General features: G+C 44.4%; 2 protein-coding genes and 1 pseudogene across 2 annotated transcripts; all 3 read right to left on the bottom strand.

The window, feature by feature from the left end:
- Positions 1-2,177: 2,177 nt before the first annotated feature.
- LOC101831158 lies at positions 2,178-3,916 on the bottom strand (annotated as a pseudogene).
- A 1,859-nt stretch (positions 3,917-5,775) lies between these two features.
- LOC121143278 (60S ribosomal protein L21-like) lies at positions 5,776-6,543 on the bottom strand. Its single transcript, XM_040754834.1, has one exon. It carries the CDS (start codon positions 6,303-6,305, stop codon positions 5,823-5,825), a length of 483 nt encoding a protein of 160 aa, XP_040610768.1. The 5' UTR covers positions 6,306-6,543; the 3' UTR covers positions 5,776-5,822.
- Positions 6,544-6,610: 67 nt separating this feature from the next.
- Yeats4 (YEATS domain containing 4) lies at positions 6,611-17,253 on the bottom strand. The gene is made up of 7 exons (XM_005081492.4): positions 17,031-17,253; positions 12,703-12,822; positions 11,898-11,964; positions 11,707-11,801; positions 9,759-9,851; positions 9,428-9,515; positions 6,611-7,300 (listed from the first exon to the last, which is right to left on the bottom strand). The coding sequence occupies exons 1-7, from the start codon at positions 17,079-17,081 to the stop codon at positions 7,131-7,133; spliced, it is 684 nt and encodes a 227-aa protein (XP_005081549.1). The 5' UTR covers positions 17,082-17,253; the 3' UTR covers positions 6,611-7,130.
- Between the last annotated feature and the right edge of the window lie 4,885 nt (positions 17,254-22,138).

Genomic DNA, 22,138 nt, shown 5'->3' with positions numbered 1-22,138 from the left:
GTCAGCTTCAGGATAGTCAGGACTACATTGTGAGAGCCTGTCTCAAAAGCAAACAAATTAACTAAATAAATAAGGACACCAGTTATATTGAATTAGATTCCACTTTAATCTAATGACCTCACTTCAGTTTAATTACATATTTAGATGCTTAATCTTCATTAATGTATACATTACGTTCTGAGATACTGGGGCTCGGGATTCAACAAACAAGTTTTGGAGGGGACACGAGTCAGCTTGAAACAACATATAAATTAAACTCTAATAAAGCCGTTTGAAAAAACCCACTTCATTTTTTTTTTTGCATTCTAAGTTCTATGCCCAGTCCTTGACACACATCATCTTATTTGATCTTTTACGAGGTCACCATAATTATGCCCACTTTAAGTATGAACAAAGCAAGGTACAGAGAACCTAAATAACTTGCCTGGGGTCACGAAGCCAGTAACAGAGGAATGGTACAGACTTTGAAGTCCCATTCCAGAGCCCACACTGTGAAACCCTCCACCAAACATTCTTCTGCATGCACACAGCCACACCAGCCCTAACATGGGCAACAGTGATGACTGACCATAATCCCCAAAGACGAGAATGGCCGGGACAAGCGCCCTAAATCCAAACTACCGAGAAGGGTCACAAGCTACGAGCATGGCCACAGGACCCATTTCTGTGAGCGAGGCTTGTGATTCTCACCAGAGAAGCCTGCTGGAGAGATGCTGTCTACCACAGACAGTAAGGCAATGGTGCTGTGTGCCAGGGTGAGGAGTGCATGAGGGAGGAAGACGAAAACAGGCCATGACTTATGCTTCAGGAATGTTCTAATGGAAGCGACTGCAGAACATCCAGATACATTATCTAGAAGTAATTTAATGTAGTCCGGAGCTCAGAATAGGCATGCAGGCTTTGAATGATCGGCATAAAATATGGCTTAAAACCGTGGATAAAAGCTGCCTCCAGGTAGACATGGATAACTAAAGAGCTATCCACTGCAGGTGATAAGACAGGCCTGTGATCTCAGCACTTTGGAGGCCGAGACAAGATGGTCAGGAGTGTTCAAGGCTATTCTCTGCTACTTACCAAGTTCTAGGCCAGTCTGGATTACATGAGACCCTGTCTCTAACAAAACAAAACCCAAAATAACTAATAAAATAAATACACATCAATAGAGTAAATGAAGGAAGGAAAGAAGGAAAGAAGGAAGGAAGGAGGAAGGAAAGAAGGAAGGAAGGAGAGAAGGAAAGAAGGAAGGAAAGAAGGAAAGAAGGAAGGAAGGAAAGAAGGAAAGAAGGAAAGAAGGAAGGAAGGAAAGAAGGAAAGAAGGAAAGAAGGAAGGAAGGAAGAAAAGAAGGGAGGAAGGAAGGAAAGAAGGAAGGGAGGAAAGAAGGAAAGAAGGAAGGAAGGAAGGAGAGAAGGAAAGGAAGGGAAGAAGGAAGGAAAGAAGGAGAGAAGGGAAGAAGGAAGGAAGGAGAGAAGGAAGGAAGGAAAGAAGGAAGGAAGGAAGCCAGTCAACCAGCTAGATGTGGCAACTGACACGTGTAATTGACTTCAGTAAGGATTATCATTTTGAATTCAAGGCCAACCTGAGCTACAAACGGAGACCCCATCTCAAAAACAAACAAGCGGCCGGGAGGTGGTGGCGCACGCCTTTAATCCCAGCACTCAGGAGGCAGAGGCAGGCGGATCTCTGTGAGTTCGAGGCCGGGCTGGACGGATAGCCTCCAAAACAATACAGAGAAACCCTGTCTTGTAAAAACCAAACCAAACCAAACCAAACCAAACAAAACAAAAACCAAACAAGCAAATTGACCCTCCAAGTGATGCTTAGGATCAGATGACTTCTGAAGATGACATGGGCACCAGAGGGCAGGAAGGAGCTGATGTTGTCAGCAGTATCTTAGCAGGTTAGGGAGCAAATTCCTCATGATATAAATTTCTCAGCACTCATGATAGGGAGAAGGGCAAGTCTCGGGTAACATTACATCACAAAAAGAAACGAGCCAGTGTTCTTGTGCTTCATGGTTCTTCAGAGTTCCATTAAACTTTTTTTTTTTTTTTTTTTTTTTTTGGTTTTTTTCGAGACAGGGTTTCTCTGTGGCTTTGGAGGCTGTCCTGGAACTCCCTTGGTAGTCCAGGCTGGTCTCGAACTCACAGAGATCCGCCTGCCTCTGCCTCCCGAGTGCTGGGATTAAAGGCGTGCGCCACCAATGCCAGGCCCATTAAACGTTTTAATACATCTATTTAGTGTGTGTCTGTGTGCGTGCGTGCTCACATAACACACGGGAGTTGGTACTCTCCTTCTACAATGTGGGTCCTAGGGACTGAACTTAGTGAGTCAGTCTGATTCACCCACTAAGCCATGCCATAGCCTCTAGCAAGCCCTTTTTTAGGTAGGGTCCAGTGACAAACTCTTAATTCCAAGGGAAAGCACAGATTGCCCTCTGGTGGTCACCATGTCTCACTGCATTTCTGATCTAGAGAAACTGACAAACAAGCCTTCAGGGCTAAACCTGCCTGTGAAGAGTGAATGACTAACATACATACATACATACATACATACATACATACATACATATACACACACACACATTCCCTGGGTCTCTTCAGAAAAAGTTCCTGCATCCTCAACTCAAAAAGATGGGGTACAGCCAGGACCCCAGCACTAGGGAGGCAAAGGCAGACAGATCTTTGAGTTTGAGGCCAGCCTGGTTTACACAGTGAGTTCCAGGACGGCTAGGGCTACACAGAGAAACCCTGTTTTGATAACAAACAAAACACAACAGAAACACAGAAACAAAAAAAGAGGGGGCAGGAAAGTCCTGAGACTTCGGGCTGGGGAGATGGCTTCGTGGTTAGAAGCACTGGTTACTCTTCCAGAGGACCCACATGGCAGCTCACAACCATCTGTAACTCCAGTCCTAGGGGACCTGACCCTCTTCTGGCCTCCAAGGGCACCTAACATATAAGTGTTACATATGCATACAAGCAGGGACACACTCCTACAAATGAAAATAATCATTGTTTTTAAGTAGCTTTGCTAGTCTCTAAGCCTCAACGAAACAAATGAATTTGTGTCATATCCTAAGGTCTTAGATATAGGAACAATCCCAGGATGCCATAGTTCGAAGCAGGAGGAAGCACTGGGCCAGATAAGAGACTTGGATTTAGGCATCTTCTGGCAATGGGGTCTGGGTGCATTTGAAGCAGCGCTGGAATTTGGAAAACCATCGATGCCAATTTTAGGCACGCTGGTCTTAAAAGAGAGAGTCACAAAGATCCCCGGGCATGCATTGCTACACCAGAAAAGGTTTTTTTGTTTGTTTAACATTATTTTTCTTGGGGATGTTTATTACAGTGTAGCAAAACAGAAACAGTGGATGTCATTAGTTAAGGTGTCGTTGGCTTATTATAAAGGGAGACATGAAAATTATTGACATGATGAAACAGTTTAGAATGTTGGTGGTTCGGGCAGCTTCATAAAACACCAAGTCAACAGTGATTTTGGCTCACATACTTTCCAAGAATGTCACCGTCTCTAAGTCAAAAGTAAGCGTGTTGTCTAGAACTGCTTTGGTGCTCTGTGGTCTGGGAGAACTTTGTTTCCAGCTTTCTCACTAACCGGTTGGCTCTCTCCAGCCTTTCCTTAGGGCCTGGTCCCATGGTTACCACTGTTGTTTGCAATACTTTTCCTTGAGATTTTTCTGGAACCATAATGCCACCTTTGCTTACAGTGGCTGTACTCCTTTCAACCATGATTTTGTCCCAAGAGTGGAAGAAACTCTCTAAAAGCTCGCCCTGCCGTTACTCAAGCTACCACAGCTTGGCTGGACTCTGCACCCACGCCATCACTGCAAGGAGTCTTTAGTCTTTAAAGATTCATGTGTGTATATATGTATGTATATCTGGTGCCTGTGGAGGCCATGAGGGTGTCGGATCGCCTGAGACTCTAATGAGACTCTAGTTATAATTAGTTGTGAACCACCATATGGGTGCTGGGTACTAAGCCTAGCCCTTTGCAAGAGTAGCAAGTGCTCCTAACTACTGAGCTACCACTCTAGCCCCCACCAGAGAAATTTTAGAGATGCTTCTGGTCCATCACTTCCTTTTTGTCCTGCAGGACACTCTCAACCATCTTGCTCAGTTTTCAATTGAGTCATCTGTTACTGCAAGTTTTTTTTTTGAGACAGGGTTTCTCTGTGTAGCCTGCATTGTCTTGGAACTCACTCTAAATCAGGATTACCTTGAACTCACAGAGATCCACTTGTTTCTGCCTCCTAAGTGCTGAGATTAAAGGTATGTACCACCTCTGCCTGGCCAGGGAAGCTGGTTTCTTAGGAAGTAAACATCATGATTTCCAGTTCATTGTTCTCTGAGCTTTGTGTGTGTATCATAAGTGAGTGTTCATGCCTGCTCAGCAACAGGAAATGCTGCATTCAAATCCTACCATGACCTGGACTGGTTATATGACGTCAGTAGTTTTAGGTTTTTTTTTTTAAATTTGTGTATTTATTTTGTAGTGTTCTGTCTGCATGTATCTCTGCAGGCCAGAAGAGGGCGCCAGATCTCATTACAGATGGTTGTGAACCATGATGTGGTTGCTGGAAATTAACTCAGGACCTTTGGAAGAGCAGCCAGTGTGCTGTTAACCTCTGAGTCATCTCTCCAGCCCTAGTTTCAGTTTTTCAAGACTTAATTTCAATATCAGATATGAACTGAATGAAATATTCCCTAAGATCCCTTTCAGTTACATCTATGCTCATTGGGTGAACAAAGCAGGTGCAGATCCAGTTGGCTGGGAATTTTCAAATCAAGGCTTACTAAGGGATTAAGGGGCATAGACAGAACAGATAGCCTTAGGAAGCTAGCAGCTAGGGAGAGCAAGAAAGGACAAAAAATTCAGTGGGTGGAGGAGAGCTCCTCTGACTTGGGAATTGCAGTGTATTGTCTAAGATTACTACCATCTAGGAAGCCACTGAATATCTCTTATATCCTTAAGGACTTAAACAACAAAAAAAGATTAATTAGTTGGGCAGTGGTGGCACATGCCTTTAATCCCAGCACTTGAGAGGCAGAAGCAGGTGGATCTCTTTGAGTTTGAGGTCAGTCAGGTCTACAGAGTGAGTTCCAGGAAAGCCAAGGCCACACAGAGAATCCCTGTCTCAAATAAGAATAACAAAACAAAACAAAACAAAAAATCAGATCCAAAAGTCCAGACTCATCCCCAGGACACGGCTCAGTAGGTAGTCACTGGCTGTGCAATCCTGGTGACCTGGGCCGAGCCCTCCAAGTCCTATACACAGCTAGATGCTGAGTGCACACCGTCATCTCAGCGCTCCTACAGTGGTAGGAGGCCGCAAAGAATCACGCGGAGGCTCAGAGGCCTGCTGACTCTGAGGATGCAGTGCAGCAGCAGAAACAGGAGGGACCCCGCCTCAACGAGGTGGGAGACGCCTGACTCAGAAAACTCCCCTGTGGCCATGGAGCTGTGGTATGAATGTGCTGTCGCCTCTCCCCACCCCAATATTAAAAATACCCAGATAAGCTGGGCACCGTGGTACAAGCCTTTCATGACAGAATTTGGGTGACAGAGGCAGGCACATCTCAGTGAGTTCAAAGCCATCCAGGGCTACGCAGTAAGACACTGTCTCAAAGCATAACAATGCCCAGACTTCAACCATCCGTTTTTTGGTCAGGATCATGGCGGTTCACTCGAGTTCACCACGGCACACTGAGAGACATGGACCTTACCTCTTTTTTTTTTTTATTTTTTTTATTTTTAACTTAAGAAAAACCCTTTAAAGTCCAGGTCTTTTATTTCTTTTTGTACATTAGGCCATGAATTCATATGGAATGGGCTCCAGCAGTTCAGGCTCCTTCCCGTTAGTCCTCACAAAGTGTGCCTCTCTGGGTGGTGCAGGCTGGCGCTTCAGCTGAACCCAGGTGCCCTTCTCCTTGGCTTCCTTCTTCTTCTGGTCGTTTTCCTTGACCCGCTTCAGGAAGCTGTCTCTGCTCATAGAGTGCTTGATGTGCTCAATCCCCACGTTAATTCTTTTGGCAAGAATCTTGCCCTTAACTTGCTTGTTCACAATGATGCCCACAGCATGCTGGGTGACATTGTAGACTCTTCCTGTTTTGCCATGGTAACATTTATGGGGCATTCCTTTTTGAACAGTGCCCATTCCCTTGATGTCTACAATATCACCCTTCTTGTAGATTCGCATGTACGTAGCCAAAGGAACAACTCCATGCTTCCTAAAAGGCCGAGAGAACATGTAGCGAGTGCCCCTCCTCTTGCCCTTTGTGTTTGTCATTTTGGCGAGTTACTGGAAGATGGCTGCCGCGGCCGGACCTTACCTCTTACTCCGGAAAGGGCCCGGCTCTTCAGTCTGTCATACTCGCCACTTCTCGGTCATTTCTGTGATGGCCTACGTGTTAGGAGGGAATGTCCTCAGTAGTCCCCACCCCTAACTGAGGATCTATAGACAGATGATGGCTTCAGGGAGAGAGGGAGTCAATCTTCTTTAAGGATATGTCGACATTCCACTCCCAGAAGTATATGGAGAGCAAACTTGAGTTAATGGATTAAATTAAAAAAGAGGATATAAAACACATTGTATGAAATTTCAAACAAAACAAAAACATTTATATATTTGGTTAAAATTACACGGTGGGAAAGTGACTGGAGAAGTCACAGGAGACAGACATAAGAGCAGTAGACTTCATTTACTGAATACTTACGAGACATCATAAACAAAAGAGGGAGCATGGGACAGGTAAGAACTTGAAAATTTAGATACATATACCAATCTACCTAGTACTAATTTACACACTATAAATCTGTACAAGTATAACAAAATTTTGATGCCTGACTAAAGGAAAATAAACTACACATAGTCCAATTTAAAAAACAAACACTTTGAAAGTTGTGCTTGACATCATGAATGCCACATGGCATCGACTCTTAACACAGATGGATTTCCCACGGCTCGAGCTGTGTGACTACTTGGACCTCACAGATGAGAAATCGTGGCTGGCAAACTCACACACAGCTCCTCCAAGAAACATCACACACAGCATCTGCACCAAGTCCGATCTCTGTAGGGCCTCCTACTTTCAGTTTGGCTTATTGCCAGTGCTTATATGTCTTTTGTCTGATCATCTTCTTCAAGCTTTCTGATTTCATTTTTTAAACAATTTATAGTTTCACGACTTGCTTTTAATCTTTCCTTGAGCTCAGCAATTTCAAAGCTTGTTTTTTTCTTGGCAGCTTCTAATTTTTCTCTGGTTTTCACTTCAAGTTCTGCAACTGAAGACAAATACTCGAGCTGAGAACTCTTCCTTCTTATACTAAGGTGCACACAGAAGAGCAAACTGTGTTTCCTAAGGTCACTGTCTCCAGGAGGAAAGGTGGACACACAGAACACGAAAGTAGAGAGGGTAGGAAGTCTAAACTCCAACAGAGGGTCCAAGCTGTTTTCTAGAAACATGGAACTGCAGCTACTCACAGTTCACATTTTGAGACATCATTTCTTTGTTTTTCTTTGGAATAAGGGACATTCAAACCTAAGAAATGTTAGTGAACCAACCAAAAATATTTTTTCTTTTTCTTCTTTTGCAAGACAGTAGCTTTGGAGGCTATCCTGGAACTCACTCTGTAAACCAGGCTGGCCTTGAACTCACAGAGATCTGCCTGCCTCTGCCTCCCAAGTGCTGGGATTAAAGACATGGACACCATCACCACCCAGTCCAAAAACAGTTTTAACTAATGCACAGGTGCAATTTACATAGCAAAATCACACCACTAAAATAAGCCTCTAGTTGTTTTACTAAAAAAAGAGCAAAACTGTCTAAATTTGAAATCTAGCTCTGCTAGTTATGACACATTTCTACACTCACTCATTTATGACATAATTATAATGGATAAGTATTTGTTGATAAGATTGTGTGTGTGTGTGTGTGTGTACATACGTGCAGGGTGTGTTTGCATGTGTGTCTGAGGTGCATGCATGTATGTGTGCGTGTGTGTGAAGTATGTGTATGTGTGTGTGTGTGTATGTGGTGCATACATGTATGTGTGTGTGTGCCTGTGTGTGAGGTGCGTGCATGTGTGTGCAGCCAGAGGACAATTTCAGGACTTCTCCCATCGTTCTCCACCTTACTGTTTGCAGACAGGGTCTCGCACTAAACCTGGAGCTCACTGACGGGCAAGAACAGTTGGCCAGTGAGCCCCAGTGACCTTCCCACCTGTGTGTCACCAGCTCTCGGACTGTAGGCATATGCCACCACATCCAGCTTTTTGTTTGTTTGTTTTTTTCGAGACAGGGTTTCTCTGTGACTTTGGAGGCCGTCCTGGAACTCACTCTGTAGACCACGCTGGTCTCAAACTCACAGAGATCGCCTGCCTCTGCCTCCTGAGTGCTGGGATTAAAGGCCACATCCAGTTTGTTACAGAGGTGCTGGCCATCCAACCTCCGATCCTGTGCACATAAGTACTTCAGCAACCAAGCCACCTCCCTAGCCCTATTCAGAATATCTTAAATGAACCAATGTGTAGAAAGTACCTACACTTTATTAACTATTATTACAAATATTTATGCTGACAAAAGAGTGTTGTTATTTAAAAATGTCTAGAGGCTGGTGATATAGCTTGTGGTGGAGTCTGCTTAGGTGCTGGATTCAACCTCCAGCAATGCAAAAGCAAAAATTTCAGCTGAGTACATTAAAAATTACCAGATAGCCGGGCAGTGGTGGCGCACGCCTTTAATCCCAGCACTCGGGAGGCAGAGGCAGGCGGATCTCTGTGAGTTCGAGACCAGCCTGGACTACCAAGCGAGTTCCAGGACAGCCTCCAAAGCCACAGAGAAACCCTGTCTCGGAAACCCCCCCCCCCAAAAAAAATTACCAGATAAATGTCTTACACACAAAATGAGATACCATCTACTTAAATATGCTATGGTCTTGACAAAGAAAAACTCCTGCTTGCAGCCAATATTGCCATCTTGTGGAAGCCTTAGGTAATTGCTGCTCACAAAGTTCGGATGTTCTCACAAACATGAGTCGCTAATGGGCAAGCAACAAGCTGTACAGTGAGAAAAATCTAACTTTGAAGTCACAAAGACTCGAGCTCAAATACGTCCTCACTCCCTATTAGCTAACTCAGTTATTTCTAAATCTACCTTCATTTCTCTTACCGTATGACAGTTAAAACTAGGCACTTCCCACAGGTTTGAGGACTAAGAGAAGTAACTGGAACTAAAGCATCCATCACCTAAAAGTGCTCAGGAAATATTAGTGACTGCTCTCCTTTATTTAGCTCATTGCTGTCATCTATGGTAATACATAGCTTGTTTATTAACTCCCAACAAATTTACCTCAAAAAAAGCCACTAACCAAACAATTCTTTCACTATTACAGAACACATGGAAGGACTTACATTCTGTTTCGTGTTTATAGGCTCCTAAGGTTAGCTGACGAGATGTTGTTAACAGTTGTTGCATCATTGCTGTTGGGTCTTGAAATATCTTAAGGGATAAAATGAGAAAAAAAGCACAGTAACTCCAAAGGTCTCCAGCTTAAGTGCTTTTAAAACTCACTGTAAGAGCTCGAGAGAATGCTCAGCAGGTAGAGGTGTTTGCAGCCCAGCCTTGTGACCCGAGTTCAACCCCTGAGATCTACACGATGAGAGAACCAACTTCCCAAAGCTGTGTTCTGACCCCACACCATAACTGAAAGTTTTTTAAAAGCCTGTCATTATAATGTCTTACCATTTCATCATAGAACTCGGAAACCACTGTCTTTTTCCCCAGCATTGCATTGGTGTCAGACTGGAACAGCTTCAGTAAGTGATACAGAGTCACCTGTAAGCAGAATGGGTACCATCCATCCAGTGATTCCATCAGCATGGAAAACATTCGTACAGTCGGTCAGTCCCATCTCTCTCCATGCTTGGATTGCAGAGACCCCCCAGCTGGCCTCAAGCTCACTATGTAGCAGAAGGGTGGCCTGGAACTCCTGATCCTCCTGCCTTCACTTCTCAAATGCTAAGATTATAGGTATGTGACACCAGGCTTGGATGACACTGTCATTTCTTTAGCTGAATTATGGAATGAAATTAGTAAATATATCAAATTAACAGTCTTGCTTTAGTTGTAATTTAGGTGGCAATTCACCCAAAGTTCCTGTCCTTTGTTTTAGTACCAGGTATACCGTGTATCCACATTTCACAGAGGTGAGGTGAGCATCTCTAGAGAGTAAATATACCCAAATAACACACATGAAGCTATGGGATTTTTCATCGTTTTCTGTGAATATTAAAGTTTCCAGATTTATTTGGGGAAAGGATTTGCAGCTTGTGTGGTGGTCATCCCAGCATGCGGGAGGCTGAGCAGGAGTGTTCCTGAGTTCTGTGTCAGCAGCCTGGGCTGCAAAATGAGACTGTTGGGGGGAGAGGGATACTTTTCTAAAAGAATGATTAATACTAAAATCTCCAATGGGAGCCAGATCCTCTACAGTCGGCAGGTAGCTCACTCTGCAAGGGCACCTTGCCCTTAAACACAGGTGTACTGAGGCCTCAGAAGGAGTACTGAGCTGTAGAACATATGCCATCACTCCACCAAACACGAGAGCTGGCAAAGCTGCACAGCTCATGGTGAACCGGCCAAACCAATCCTGAGGTCCACAGACCTACCCACAAAATCACTGTAAGGAAACAGGGTTCTTCCAAACCATCCCAAAATAGGAAGTATACTCTGTAGAGAAAAATGAACAAACATTTCCCACTAAATTTAAACAAATGAAATAACTTAGAGATGTCCACCCACCTTCCTTGGATAGGACTTAGCCAGTGGAGATCCCCTACCTTCAAAGGGCATTTCCAGGTTCAGACTACAGCTCAGTAATACAGGGCTCTGCTTTACTCCTAGCTTGGGGTAGGGGTGCGGAAAGGAAGAAGGCAAATCCCCAGAGCATTACAGCAGCAACAGCAGATGATCTTAAGTGAGAAGATGAATTATGTGGCCACACTGAAGATGTGTTCAATAAATCCTGGGACAGACAACAGCTGCTGCCGAGTCTACGGCCCGGGAGCACAAGGATGGAGACCGAGTATGCACACAGCACACGAGTCCTGAAGCACTTCACTTGGTTTCTGGCAGATAGGGTTTTCTGGTTTGATTGGTTTGTTTGCTTTTTCAAGACAGGATTTCTCTGTGTAACAGTCCAAGCTGTCCTGCAACTCACTCTGTAGATCAGGCTGGCCTCAAACTCACAGAGATCCGCCTGCCTCTGCCTCTCGAGTACTAGGACTAAGGTGTACCTCCCTGTCACTTCGTGAACTTTCTGTTTTTGTTTTCTTGAGAAGTCGCGGAGCGCTGGGACTGCTGCGGTCTCCCCATGCTCACTTTTAATTCTTCTTCTATCTTTTTGTTCTGTTACAGGGTCTTATTCTGTGGCCAGGCTGGCAAGGACTTGATGGTGTTGAGGTTAACCAGCTTGAGCCACTAGGGCTGTGAGAGTTCTTGACATTCAGCTCTGCCAGGACCTTAGTACCACCCCATCCCCCTTCAAAAATTTAGTTTCTTTCTAAACTGAAAGATCCTAAGTAACAAGGCGTACAGGGGACCATGTGAACAAACACCAGATTTTCAGTAAGTATTACATGGGCTCACTCACCAAATGCTCTCTTTTCTGCTTGCAAAGGTTAATGTTACTCACCGGTCTTTCATTAGGGTCAATGAAAAATATTTTGATGATTATTTCAAATTCACCCCATCCTGTTTCAGTAATTTCATAGGGCGGCTTAGTAACGACTAGAGAGGGAAGAGAAAGAAACAATTGTAAATTACTGATTCAGTTCATGTTCCTTTTGTAATTATGTATATTATGAGCCAAAAACTGTAACACACCTCTTAAAGGGTTGCCATAGCTTTCATGCAATTTAAACTGGATTTTCTTCACATATGCTGACATATCCTAAAATAAAGAGAAATTAGTTCTCCAATGGAAATACACTTAGTATGTGTACATGCTAAAAATATACTTTCCTTCGAAGTTTACAGGACATAACAAAACAAGAGTTAGCTGTTACAGTTAGCTGTAACCCCAGCTGGCTGAAAAGCTGAGGAAGGACGTAAGTTTGAGGTAGCCTGGGCAACCTGGCTAGACTCTGTTTCAGAACGAAATGTTTAAAGGGCAGGGATGTAGTTCAGGAAACACACCTGGTTTCTTCTCCCAACACAGCAAACAAAACAAAGCCAGTGTTCACATGAGAACAGATGTGTGTGTCTTCTCATATGAGTACATGTTTGTGCGAATGTGTTTATGTGTGTGTGCATGTAGGTGCCCATGGGGCATATGGGTGCCCAGGGAGTCAGAAGCTCTGGACCTCTGGAGCTGCAATTATGGCACTTGTGAGCTGCCCTATGCGGGCGCTGGGAACCAAACTCAAGTCCTTTGCATGAGCATTGCTTGCTCTTACCTGCTGAGTCATCTCTCCAGCCCGTTATCTTAATCAGAAGACATTCTGAAAAACTGTTCCATTAATTACATGAAGATACAAATGTTGTTTATTTTGTTTCAGATGGGGGTGGGGTGGGAATTCTATAATGGGCCCACTTCATTCTTGCAAAGTTACTACACTGAATTTCATAATTTACTGTCAAGTAAACAAACTGTACTTCAAAAGATAACTACAGAAAAAAAAATGCCTACCTCATTTCTGTATGGTTTTACATATACTGTCCACTGGTGGGTATGTCCATCTTCTTCCCTTTTCTTCCCAAAATATCGGGCAACATTACCATAAACTATTGGCTTAACGATGGTAACCCCCTAAAAGAAAAGCAAGTTTAAAAATCAGTAAGTATGTCACCATCAGTGAATAAACAGTGAGCACTGACAGCTTGTCACAGTGAACAGCTTCTAACTACTTTAGGGTTTAGTTAGAACACGGATCCCTTCAACCCGTTTTCACACTTATTTCATGTAAACACAATGAGTAAGTAACAATTATAACTTTCCTATCTGAGCGGCGGGGAGACAGTTCAGCAGTGGATCCCAGCACCCACACGGTAGCTGACAGTGCTCGCTACTTGAAATCCTTGTTATTTTGTGCATCTGTGTGCACAGCCTGCAGTGCACAGTACATGTGGAGGACGAACGGTCTGCAGGAGGAGATTCTCCTCCTTCCTCTATGTGGGGCCTGAGGCCTGAACTCAGGTCATCAGGCTTGGCAGCAAGTGCCTTTACCTGCTGAGCTGTTCCATGGCTTGAAAGATGGCTTGAATGTTCTCATCTAATCACATGTAAGGCACATGAGTATTTGATTAAAGAAAAACAAAATGTCTTCACAAACCTAAAAGCTAGGACACGGAAGACAATTGCCAATTTGACTGGCTTGCAGCTAAAGGCAATTAATTAATTTATGGCAGAACTTCCAAAGCACAGCATAAAAATCAAGGACAATTTATGAGAGAATTTTAGGGCAAACATTTTCCATTGTCATCATTATGTACATTACAATTTGGATATGAAGTACCCCTCAAAAGGCTTATTGTTGAAAGCTTGGTCTCCAGCTGGTGGCCCTGAGACATGCTCGCATCAGGAGGGCACTAAATTCATCAATGAATTTGTACACTGCTGCGCTCACAGCTGAATGGCCTATTAGGAGGCGGTGCCCTGTGGGAGCAAGCAGGCTACTTGGGTCTCTAGAGGGTCTATCCTGTTCTTGGCTCCTCCTCGCTTCCCCAGCTACAGAGATCAGCAGTTTTGCTCTGCCATGGGCTCCCTGCCATGATGTTCAGCTGCCATGCTTCTAAATGACCACAGGTAGAAAGTGATGGAGGACAGTCGGGACAAATAGGGGCATTTTACATTCTGTGTTATCGACACATTTGCATTCTGTACAGTAGAAAGGATTCTGCACAGAGTCACTAAATGCTTTGTATGGGAGCTGTTGACGCTTGGTTTCTTCTGACTTAAGTCCCCTTGGCATAGATGCCCCTGGAAGAGGACAAGGTTGATGCCAGCACACACTTAACTAGACGCGGCATTTCAAGAGAGGACAGGGAAGAGAGCAAGGGGTAGTAAGAAGAAACATGGCTGACCACCTGACCAGAGGGGCAAAACTAAGCTCTCAATGATGGACCTCCTCTCTCCAGCTCCCCCTACCTACAAATTGACTCGAGAGGAACTAGAAGGCAGTGTGTGGGGTGCTATCTGCTGCCTTGTCCAACTGCTGGCTCTCTGAATAAAAGTAAACTTAGAATCCAATTCCTGGTTTCTGTTCACTGGCTTCTGTGGTGAGAGGCTACACAACTCAAGCCTAGAGCCTAAATAAATTGTCCCCCTTTAGAATGGTTTCTTTCGGGAATTTTGTGACAACAATGAAAAGCTAACTAAACCAATGGGCTTAATACACATTACACAAGACACAGCTACAGCTAGAAAGCTGAACTCTCAACTCAAAATGGTCAGGAAGAGAACAAAAAGATAGAATTAAGTATAAATGTTATGGCTGGAGAGATGGCTCAGAGGTTAAGAGCACTGACTGCTCTTCCAGAGGTCCTGAGTTCAATTCCCAGCAACCACAACCATCTGTGATGAGATGTGGTGCCCTCTTCTGGCCTGTAGGCATTCATGCAGGCAGACCACTGTATACATAATAAATAAATCTTTAAGAAAAAAGTATAAATGTTACAATAAATATTGGTGGATGCAAGTATGGCAAAAATAGTAAATGGGCATCTGAAGGCTTGAAGCATGCTAGCTGGTGGCCTGTAGTACATCTGCTACAGCTGTGCTAAATTCTAGACGTTTTCATTGCTTCCCACTGGTGTAAAGGCTGTATTCACAGGTTATGACGGAAAACACATTAAGAACACCAATTTTTGTACACAGATCTGAGATGTACTGTCCAATATAGAAATATGCAAAGGTCAAAGAGCATATCAGTGTAAGAAACACTAAGGAATTAATTAAGAAAAAGGAAACAGGCTGGGCGTTGGCGGCACACGCCTTTAATCCCAGCACTTGGGAGGCAGAGGCAGGTGGATCTCTGTGAGTTCGAGGCCAGCCTGGTCTACAAAGTGAGTTCCAGGACAGCCTCCAAAGCCACAGAGAAACCCTGTCTTGAAAAACCAAAAAAAAAAAAAAAAAAAAAAAAAAAAGGAAACAGCAAGCCAGTGGAAAATGTTAAACTGTAGCCTGAGAGCTAAGTAAATAAATCAAACCCTGTACATCCACAGTTAATTCTGGGCCAGTAAGATGACTCAGCAGGCAAAGGCACCTGTTACTGTGCCTGATGACCAGAGTTTGGTCCCCAGGACTGCTGAGCTATGTATCCTCTGACCTCTACACCAATGCTGTAGCATGCATATACCCACAGGAACAAACAAACAATAGACGCAATGAAAACGCTTTAAAGTGAATTCAAGAGAAGGCAAGCAGCTTTTATGTGAGCCTGACTACTATGGCAAGGACCACTGATGACACTGTCATGTGACCACCAGAGGTATAGATGACCTCAGGATCAGGGCTGATGGAACTGAGTTCAAGGGTGCAGACCTGGTAAGCAAACAATACACAGATCCCACAGCTAGTATGGTGGTGTAAGGAATATCAATCTGTCAGTAACAGAAAGGACTCGTGAGCAGACTCTCTTCTAGGACGAGGTTTATCTGTATTGGAAAAAGATAACTCTGAGAGCACACAGTAATCGGCAAAGAAAAACAAGCCCCCAATGTTTAAGACCTAACTTTCTCAAGTTATCCTGAGCTAACATTTACAAACGACTAGAACCTAACATGCCCAAAGTAGACAGAAGTTTTCACATTAACCCTCTGCTCTGTAATCATTTCAAAAGTGGCTCAAATTCTTCACTAAAGGCTAGGCAAATGCATACTTCTATGACGCCTCTTATACTAACATGGACATAACTTAGCATTTCTTCTTCCTATTACATTTCAGTGACTTTAAGACTGCTGAGGAATTCTCACTTTACATTTAATATAAAAACAGCTTTGGGTGTATAGACACTGATTATGGTAACATAAAAATAGTATGACACTGATAAGATTAAAAAAAAACCTTGCCGGGCGTTGGTGGCGCACGCCTTTAATCCCAGCACTCGGGAGGCAGAGGCAGGCAGATCTCTGTGAGTTCGAGGCCAGCCTAGTCTACAAGAGCTAGTTCCAGGACAGCCTCCAAAGCCACAGAGAAATCCTGTCTCGAAAAAAACCAAAACCAAAACCAAAACAAAAACAAAAAACTTAGTGGCTGGAGAGATGGCCCAGTGGTTAAGAACACTAGGTGGCCTTCCAGAGGTCCTGAGTTCAATTCCCAGCAACCACATGGTGGCTCACAACCATCTATATTGAGATCTGGTGCCCTCTTCTGGTCTGCAGGTATACAAGCAGACAGAATACTGTATACATAAGTAAATCTTAAAACAAAACAAAAACAAAACAACAAAAAACCCTAATTCCTGTGATAGATTTAAAAGTAGAAGTTAAAGGGAGAAGGGCATCAGGAACCAGTCGGGCCTGCCTGTAGGAAGGAGCTGGGGAGATGGCACACCGGGCAGACGCCTGCAGCGCAAGCTGGAAGATCAGAGACTGACACCAAGGACTCACCCACAGGGTGACACAGAGAACCAGCTCCTGCGAGCTGTCCTGACTTCCACCTCCTATCAATAACACAAAAAGATGCTAAAATAAACGTGTGGGAATTAGTGTCACAGCCTCCAACATTATGTTGGGGACCCACGTTCACTAAACACGAAAGCAGCTCGGTGCTCCTTTGATGACTTCGGGAATGACAAGTCTCGCGGACGACGTACCCACGCACAGCAGGTACCACCTCTGTAATCGCCACAGACTGTTCCAGCCCACCCGGAAACCTTTGCTAGTCCGCGGGACGGGAGAAGGTGACAGGGGACTCGGGCCCAATGAGCGCCGAGCGGGGCGGAGCCAGCCGGAGAGCCGAGGGCCCGAGTGGACTCGGCCGTCACCGCCGCCGGCGCGCCGCGCCTGCGCACTGACCTTCACTCTCCCGCCGGAGTCAGGCCCAAATTCCGCCATTCTCTTGAACATATTGTCCCAGGGAAGGAGCCGCGGCCGCCAGGGAAAGAGCTCAGGCCGGAGGGGCCGCCCAGGCCGAGGGGCTCAGGCAGGAGGAGGGCGAGTCACCTGGGCTCGCGGCGCTGAACAGCCACCTCCTCCACACCCGCGGCGTCGGGGACAGCCATTCAGCCCCGAGGTGGGAGAACGGAGCGGAAGTGAGGGGGGGCAACGCGTGTGCGTGCGCATGCGCAACGGCCTCAGGCGTACACTGCGCACGCGCCGGACTGCCGCCATACCTGTAGAGAGCTGGTCCAGGAGTTGTAGGGAGACGTCAAATCAACCATAAATCACCACAAACTTTCCAAGAGCCATTAATATGAAAGACAGGTCAAAGAAAACATCTAGAAAGAAGAGCTCAGGAAATACAATGAAATACGACCTGAAACGTGTATCTCATCGACAAAAGAAAATATCACATGCACGGACCAGGCTCGATGCTACTATAAAATGCTATAATAAGTCATTAGAGGGAAATATATATACATATATGCATATACATATATATGTATATATATATAGTAAAATAAAACTGTGATTGCATTAACAGCACATTTACTAGGAGAGCTAAGAGATGTTCTACAAGAAGCTTCCTGGATGATTGCGTGTTGGGGCAGAGTGTGGAGGCCACAGCAGGAGGTCTGCTGGAGCTCTGAGGATGAGATTTGGGGACTGGATTTGGTGGAGTGGAGGTGAAGACCTGCAGTAACCTGTTTGCTTTCCTGGTCAGCGTGGCCTGTGGTTCCCAGGTTGTGCCTGCTGGAGTTGGCGGCAGGGATAGGAGCAGAAGATCTGTGGGGTCTACTAGATATGGTGTTAATCCCGCATATGGAAGAAGAAACACCACCAGCCCAAATCATGGCCATGTTAGTAAGCATTTTGGACGGATCAGATGGGACAGGTATTCTGGCGCTTGGGAGTCACAGAATACTGAGTGTTACACAGCTCAGATGGAAAGATATCCTGGAGCTCGGGAGCCACACAATACTGAGTGTTACAGCTTGGATGGAAAGGTGTTCTGGCACTAGGGAGCCAAGGAATACCACAGGTCACAGTAAGCATAGCAGTTTACAGCCTTGTTTCAGGGAAAGACTTCCCCAAGGTACCGGCTCTACTCCAGCAGGAGAGGTTCTTCCAGCTGGGGATGTTTGCCAAGTTTAGCAGTTTTGCTTCCGCAGGAGAAGATTTCCCTGGCGAAGTTGCTACAGTTCAGCTCTGTTCCTGGGAGAGTGGATAGTGGAGTGCAACAACTTGGCTCTGCCAAGGGAAGGTTTCTGCCGCAGAAGTGTTACAGCCCTGCTCGCTCTACTCTGCCGGTGGTCGTCTCTGCTCTGCCGCAAAAGAAGGTCTCCACTCAAAGTTCATTGAAGGGGTTTATTGGGAGGGAAGAATCCTGGAGAGTGGCTGCCCTCTGTCAGAGTGGCAGAGGACAGCCGGATAGCACCAACAGCTACAAGCTGAACAGACACAGGGTTTATATAGGACTTTTAGGGTGGGGATTGGTCAGATTTTAATCTCCTCAGATATTGGCTAGTTTTCTGCACAGGGTTAGGGTCAGATTTGGCTCTGGTTTTAGGGCCGAAGTGTGTTTCTTTCTCTGGTCCTTTTTAGCCTGTTGGCTCTAGTTTTAGGTCCAGGGTGTATTTCTTTCACTGGCTCTGATTCCAGGGACAAAATGTGTTTCTTTGGCACTGGTTTCAGGGTCAGGGTACATTTCTTTGGTTCTGATTGCAGGGCCAAAGTGTGTTTCTTTGGCTCTGCTCAGGGTGTGTTTCTTTGGCTGGACCCTTTTCCCTACAATGCTAATTAAAGCTATTAGTTAAAGCAAGCTTATTTTATTGCTGTAGTCTTGCTTCCTTCCCCTATGGCAGGGTTCTAGAGGTCAGCATTGGGTATGAGGAATACAAGGTTTTTATAGCTAAGGCATAAGGTTTTTCCAAATTAGGAATTTGGCCCCAAAGACAGGTGGGGCTACAGGAGCAGAACATAAGCTTACCAAGTGAGTAACAACAACCTCTTGTGAAACGGAAACAAAGACATGATTATAAGGTAGTTGTAACAAGGAAGTCATAACAACATGTGGTCATAACCTATTGAAACAGTGTCAGTGTTTCTATTGCTGTGAAGAAGCACCAAGACCAAGGGAACTCTTATAAAGGAAAACATTAAACTGGGGCTGACTTACAGGTTCAGAGGTTCAGTCCATTATAGTAATGGAGGGAAGCATGTTGGCGTGCAGGCAGACAGGGTGCTGGAGACGGAGCTGAGAGTTCTACATCTTGATCTGCAGGCAGTGGAAGTGAATGCCATACTAGGCCTACCTAGAACATATAAGAATTTTTTTTTTGGTTTTTCGAGACAGGGTTTCTCTGCATTGTTTTGGAGGCTGTCCTGGAACTAGCTCTGTAGACCAGGCTGGCCTCGAACTCACAGAGATCCGCCTGCCTCTGCCTCCCGAGTGCTGGGATTAAAGGTGTGCGCCACCAACGCCTGGTTTGAACATATAAGAATTTGAAGCCACCCCAACAGCAACACACTTACTCCCACACTACTTCAAGGCTACACCTACTCCAACAAGTTCATTCTTCTTAATAGTGGCATTATAATAGTGTGATATTTTGTTTGTGTTCTGTCAAATAAAGCTTGCTTGGAGTCAGAGGGCAGAGCTAGCCATTAGTTAACTATAGAGGTCTGGAAGACTGTACAGGAAGACAGGAAGTGATGTGTTCCTGCATCTGTGATTATTAGAGAAGCTTCCCTTGTGTATATATATAATTTGACATGGTGTAAGTAATTTTATCTCTTATTTATAAAGTTTCTGGGGGATTGGGATACACAGGAGTGTAGAGTGTCTTTTGAGCACATGTAAGTGCTTGGGATTTTAGGATTCCAGCACTGAAACAAAGAACCCACTGAAGTGATGAGAGCCACTGGAGGCTGTGGGACTGTCAACTACCATGACAGAAGGTCCTCTTTGTTCTCACATTGGAAATAGAACACTGGAACTGTCACCTGGGTCTACCAGTGGAAATTTATCCTAAACAAAAACAGGGGCTGGACAGATGGCTCAGTGCATAACAGCACTAGATGTTCTTCCAGAGGACTTGATTGCCAGCACCCATGTGGCAGCTCTTAAATGTCTCAAACTCCAATTCCAGGAGATAGAAGTCCTCTTCTGACTTCCATAGGTACTAGGCACACATGTGGTACACAGTCCTATATGCAGGCGAAACACCACACACACAAAGACAAATGGGTACTTTAAGAAAGAGAGCAGTGCACAAGCCTGTGAATAGAGCTCTTTCTGACAATTTGTAACCAGGAAAATAGAAGCAGCAGGAGCTTTAAGCCTCAACTTAAGGGAGTTGTTTTCTTTTTTTTATATTTTATTTTCCAGTTTAAATTTAGATAAGAAATGAGGTTGCTTCACAAGTCAGTTCCAGGTCCCTCTCCCATTCCCTCCCCTCCTCCCGTGCCCTCCCCCCAACCCCCCCCCTTATCCCCTCATTCCCCCAGGGAGGGTGAGGCCCTCCATGGGGGTGTCCATAGTCTGTCATTTCATATAGGGCAGGGCCTAGACCCTTCCCCAAGAGTTCAGGGTGAGAGTGCACCTCACATTGTTCTATGGGAGTCCAAAGTCCGTGTGTATACTTGGGATGGGTACTGATCTGCTGCCCAAGGCTCAATAGATTCCCTAGGCCTCCTCACTGACACCCAGATTCAGGGGAAGGGTGTTGTTTTCAACATACAGAATATTGCTACTGCAATTTTACTCACTATTTATGAGGAGAATTCAGGTCAGTGTTTGATACTAGGAATGTAGTTTTCAGTATTAACTGTATCATGAAGCTTTGAAAGTATAATTTAATTTGTGTAAAGATGTAAAGTCTGTACATATTTTTATGTGAGTACACATGTGCATGATGTAACTATACATGGACCTACAGCACAGATTTACAGAGTAGAAGAGCAATGCCCAAAGGTTTCCACTTCCATCAACTCTCTGAGCACTCAACAGGGAGTGATGTTCCTCTTCCCTGTAGCTCTACTGCCTTCCAGTGACTGTAAGTGAGTGTGCAAAATGCCTTACACATAGGCCAAGTGGGCTACAAAAATGTTCCACAATCTCTATTCTCCTGAAAATTGTAACAACCAAGTGTAATAGAGTAGATATTAATAATCACTGTTTAGAATGCTTGACTAAAATGTACCAAGTATTGGGTTCAATTGCCACAATGGAAAGGTACAACATGCACTAAAAATTACATATAACTGCCATCAAGGCATGAGTTCAAGTTCTACCACCCAAGGCCTCAATCCTGATATTTGTTTGCCTCTTGTTAAAAATAAGGTCGCAGCATTTAAGAATCCCTTAAGCCCCATCATTCTCTAGTGGTACATGGGTTCTAATTTTTGAGCTTTGTGCCCAGCAGGAAGTTCTTATTGATCCACAAGCTTTGAAAGCATTTAAAACATTTTTCTCCCTATGTTTGAACAGAGATGTTCTGATCCATAGAGAATAATGAAAAGATACTGCTTGAAGACTTTGCTGGCAAAGAACCAGGAGGTCACACCTGTTCTAAGACAGGAAGCAGTTATTTTATCTTGAATGTGACCAATATAAAGAAAAACAAGTAGGTTATGTTTTACTGCTTAAAATATAGTGTGACTATAAATCAATAGTCTTTTAAAATTAAATTGTTTTGTATGCATTTACCATTTTGAATCGTCTTTTCCACTTAAAATTATCTTACATAGACCTTCCCACAAAAGGAATATCTTAGTATTTAATCACAACACAATTTTGCTCAGTCAGTTTCCTTTTCTAGAGTTTCTTGATAGTATTATAAACTTTGTATTGTTGCAGATCAGTGGTTTGTTTTTTGTCTGAGGTAAGGTCTCACTGTGCAAACCTGACTGGGTGTCCTTGAACTCTTCTGCCCCCTGAGTTCTGGGGTTAAAGACATGTCCTACCATGCACAGCAACCATGGCTTTTAATTTTTTCCCTTTAAGTTACTTATTTAAGTCC

Source organism: Mesocricetus auratus, unplaced genomic scaffold (genome assembly GCF_017639785.1).
Source record: "Mesocricetus auratus isolate SY011 unplaced genomic scaffold, BCM_Maur_2.0 Super-Scaffold_100011, whole genome shotgun sequence".
NCBI classification, from domain to species: Eukaryota; Metazoa; Chordata; class Mammalia; order Rodentia; family Cricetidae; genus Mesocricetus; species Mesocricetus auratus.
This window is presented reverse-complemented; position numbering and strand designations above follow the sequence as displayed.

Excerpts from the sequence above, each read along its gene's own strand:
- Yeats4 (XM_005081492.4), bottom strand. The coding sequence starts at position 17,081 with ATGTTCAAGAGAATGGCGGAATTTGGGCCTGACTCCGGCGGGAGAGTG. Across the intron at positions 12,823-17,030 it reads ACTCCGGCGGGAGAGTGAAG|GGGGTTACCATCGTTAAGCC; the intron begins GTCAGTGCGCAG and ends CTTTTCTTTTAG. Across the intron at positions 11,802-11,897 it reads CTATGGCAACCCTTTAAGAG|TCGTTACTAAGCCGCCCTAT; the intron begins GTGTGTTACAGT and ends TTCCCTCTCTAG.
- LOC121143278 (XM_040754834.1), bottom strand. The coding sequence starts at position 6,305 with ATGACAAACACAAAGGGCAAGAGGAGGGGCACTCGCTACATGTTCTCT.